The sequence below is a fragment of the Convolutriloba macropyga genome, unplaced genomic scaffold, assembly GCF_964194025.1.
Source record: "Convolutriloba macropyga unplaced genomic scaffold, txConMacr16.3 SCAFFOLD_2766, whole genome shotgun sequence".
Lineage (NCBI taxonomy): Eukaryota > Metazoa > Xenacoelomorpha > Acoela > Convolutidae > Convolutriloba > Convolutriloba macropyga.
The window spans coordinates 1-4,249 of record NW_027451291.1 but is presented as its reverse complement, the minus strand read 5'-3'; the positions used below and the strand labels follow the sequence as shown (position 1 = coordinate 4,249).

The following is a 4,249-nucleotide window of genomic DNA, read 5'->3' as shown; positions in this document are numbered from 1 at the left end:
GATTAAAGTGACAAGGCTATGTCGCTAATATTCACGCTCGCTCAAAAATTGGACAAAAGTGACGAAAATTAAGCAAATTTGAAGTAATCATTACTCACTGTTGCAAAACCGTCCTTAGAACTCTAAACTAAAAAACATGGATAACTACAAATGCTGAAATCGTCCATTAAATTTATTCGATAAATATTTATACTATGCGGCAAACAAACAGTAAAAAGGACAGAAAGAAAAAGGAGACGGCGTAAAAACATATTATTTAAAGAAAAAATTGAATAATGAAGGGGTCGAAATCTGTGGGGATCGTAAAGTATAAAAGTGCAAGATCTCGGGAATTTTTCTCATCAATTTGTTGTGGTTCAGCTTTTTGAGCGTATTTTAGGTGGCGTATTTTGCGTCACTCGCCAAGTTGACATCTTCTGTAAAATGAGTGCTGGATTGTGGAGCTTTTGCAGAACTGTTCCAGACCATTTGAATCTGCTGCTGGCAATTGATCGATTTGTTGCTGTCAAACACGCAGTATGGTATAGTCACAAATGCACTCGTAAAGTTGCCTGGATCGCCGTAATTCCAATTTTGGTGCCATTTGGTGTGATTTCGGCCTACCGAGCAACAACAGCAGAAGTACAATCGAGTTTCCGTGGCAGCATCTGTAATACTGGTAGTGTAAGTTTAAAGATGTTGTTATTTAGAAAATGGCTGTAGTTTTTATAACATTTGCGCACAGATGGCCTCGAAAGCGATTTCAGAAGTAATTGTAGCAAAAAAATCTACTCAGTCAGAAGTGCTGAACAGGAAATTATACTAATCAAAGCGGGTTGATTTTTACGTTTTCTAAGAGATGAACACGATTAATTCCAAATTGGTTAGAATTACCCTTAAGATACGATTATGGTTCAGCAAACTTTTGATAAAAGTTGTACGGTCGAGTACTCTCGGAATATTATTTTGACCCAAAGTTATCCCAGCAGAACCCACCTTTAATTCAACTTTCAATTCTGGGTTTCTTGAATTGAATTTAACCACAACGCAACGCAATTTAGACGCCTCTGATTTAGTTTTCTTGACAGAACAAATGAGAAATTGGAACTGGAGTTATCGTACTCTGAAAAGTTCTGAAATGTTTCTTTAGTTCGGCAGCCGACAAACTTCCACAGTAACATGAACAACAAGTAAAGGTTCAACCGTCAAAAATAAAAGCTAACAGCAATTTTTGGTTTTGCAATCTATTGATTTTAAAATTTATGCATTCGAGAGATGCGGCCGGAATAATTTCGAGAAAGCTCCGTTTTTTGAAACCATCTAATCAGCCAATAGGTGCTTTGAACTCATTACCAAAAAAACAGCTTTCTCGAAATTGTTCCGACCGCATCTCTTGAATTCATAACTTTAAAATCAATCAATTACAAAAACCAAAAAATGCTGTTGGCTTTTACTTTTAACAATTTGAATTTTGGTCTTGATATGTTAGTCTGATCTTCAACTTTTACACTAAATAAATAGAATTTGTTCAGGTTAATCCCAATTAGCAAACAAACTCCACAAGTTTTGTTAAAAGGAGTTGGTCCCAGTTCCCTCTGGCAAAATAAACAATAAAATTAACAGTAATTAAAAAAATAATAACAATAAAAAAGACTATGACAGCGTTCCTATTCTTAGCATTCTGTGCTGAAAGCATGAAGGCCATCCAAAGCATTATGAGAATTAGGACTGATTGTTTTAAATTGAATGCCAACAGCAATTGTGGACTTCGAATTACAAGTCTCAATCAAATCTGAAATACACAACATATGAAGACCATTGAGTCTACTATTCAAACACAGGAAAAAGGTTAACATAAATACACTGGTGCATTCACATCAATCAGGTAGAAACGGCGGAGGTCGGTGGAGGTCGGCGGAGGTCGGAAGTCGGCGGAGGTCGGTGGAGGTCGGCAGAGGTCGGAAGTCGGCGGAGGTCGGTGGAAGTCGGCGGAGGTCGGAAGTCGGTGGAAGTCGGCGGAGGTCGGTGGAAGTCGGCGGAGGTCGGAAGTCGGCGGAGGTCGGAAGTCGGTGGAAGTCGGCGGAGGTCGGTGGAAATCGGCAGAGGTCGGAAGTCGGTGGAAGTCGGCGGAGGTCGGTGGAAGTCGGCGGATGTCGGAAGTCGGCGGAGGTCGGCGGAAGTCGGTGGAAGTCGATGTGTCAGTTAATTGTAGTGTAGTTCGCAGAAGTTCAGCTAGAATGCAGCTCCGGGTATCGACACGTTGAAAATTTCATGCATGATGTCAGTCATTTGAAATTTTCAAAATTTGCTATGTACAGTCTGTTAGTTCTTCGTATGTACAGTCTGATCTGAGACATTCTGTGCAGTGTTAACCAATAATGTAAATGATGCTGCGAAGAAAAAAAACAGACTGGGATGTTTCTTAATGGACTCTGGGCAGACTGGCAAAAGTATTTATACTGCTATTTGTCTGGTACAGTAATGGTTACAATTGAAAATCAATTGTACAGCGCTGAAACCCACTGCAGCCAAAGTCCGGGTCTTTATCAATTGATTTCAATAGGACTCCTTCATGAGTTCTGGTCGGACTGAAGTTGAATGTAAAAATTTACCTATGCCATCATTAGAGTTCTCAATTGTTCTCATTTCTCCTTTTGAAAATATACATGCCAAAATCAAGTGTTGTTTTGAGCCTGCAGATTATTTCTAAACCATGTATTCTAGGTAAACTGCGCGTACCATTCTTTTTTTGTGGTTGATTTCGAAAGTTTTCTTACCTGCAACCATGACTGCCTGCAAAAGTTGCATTAAAATTAACATACACATTTTTTAGAGTGAACAGATGAGTAACACTGGTGTCACTGCTAGTTAGAACTAATGTGCAACCTCCCCTTTGGCCGGAGCCTTAATTATATTGTCATCAGAATTTTATAGGAATGATTTCCAAGCCATGTAGACCAGAGCATCGGTGCAAGAGCATATGGGGTCAGCTCTTTGAGGAGTTGTTTCCCGTGAGCCTCACGTCTCCTTGAAACCATCTTTCGGGACATAGCAGTACGTGTGTTGTCTGGACCAAACATGTAATGTAGTCACTCTTTATCATTTTAGCTCTGCAATCACAGTTGCAACTTTGTGATCCCAGCAAAACTGCGAGCACAGTTTTTGCAACTGTGAGAACTAGTGTAAGTTACTTACACTAGTTCTAACACTAGTACTGACACTACATGCTTATTAGTAAGTTGGGAGCACTCCCCTACACATTACTATATGTCTGAATCTGTTATTTTACAGGAGGTGAGCTTAATGGTAGAACGGATAGTTTTATACGCTGGAGTACCATCCACCGTGGCTGTTGTAGTTTTCACGTTTGTTCTTATTGGAGAATTGCGAAAACGTAACCAGGCTAAGAAGAAGGCAACTAACAACCAGGGAGATGTTGCTCGTGCAACAGGAGCATCAAAAGAATCCAACGCGGTAAGGTCAAATACTGCATGTGTTTTTTTGCCCCTCTCCGGACCATAGGGCTCGACATTCGAGGACGGAAACGGCAAAAGCGTTAATATAAATAGTAACATAGTTACAAATGCTGAATATTTTTAATGCTAAATTATCCACTCATAAGTATTAGTTGATCATTGCGGCAGATTTATCGAACACCAATTATTCAACACTTCAAAAACCAAGCTTTGTGAGTTTTAAATATGATTATCACAATTTTTTAACAAAGTTAATTGCAAAGCGTCATTCATTTCAGCAACACTTATAACCAATTGATTATTGAGCTCTATTAATTTGGCGCCACCTTTATGAATCTCTGTTCTATAATTATGCATTAATAAAGTCAAACAATTAACCGTTCATGACATTATCAGAAATCATCAAAATTTGTTCATGTTGTACTAACAGCAAAATTGTAAAACTCGAAACCAAAAAAAATTACTTCTTTTTTTATAAGATATACATATTTTTATATATATATATATATATATATATATATATATAACTTATGGAAAAGAAATTGTATTTATATATATATATATATATATATATATATATATATATATATATATGTATATATATATATATATATATATATATATATATATATATATATATATATATATGTATATATATATATATATATATATATACATATATATATATATATATATATATATATATATATATATATATATATATATATATATATATATATATATATATATATATATATATATATATATATATATATATATATACATATATATAT

At 36.2% G+C, this 4,249-nt stretch overlaps 1 protein-coding gene across 1 annotated transcript; it reads left to right on the top strand.

Moving 5' to 3' along the window:
• Window positions 1-247: 247 nt before the first annotated feature.
• On the top strand, window positions 248-3,453 carry LOC142356538 (uncharacterized; the record flags this gene model as incomplete). Its single annotated transcript, XM_075408420.1, has 2 exons — window positions 248-663; window positions 3,271-3,453. Coding segments are annotated over exons 1-2 (423 nt in total), but the record flags the coding sequence as incomplete, so codon positions are not given.
• Between the last annotated feature and the right edge of the window lie 796 nt (window positions 3,454-4,249).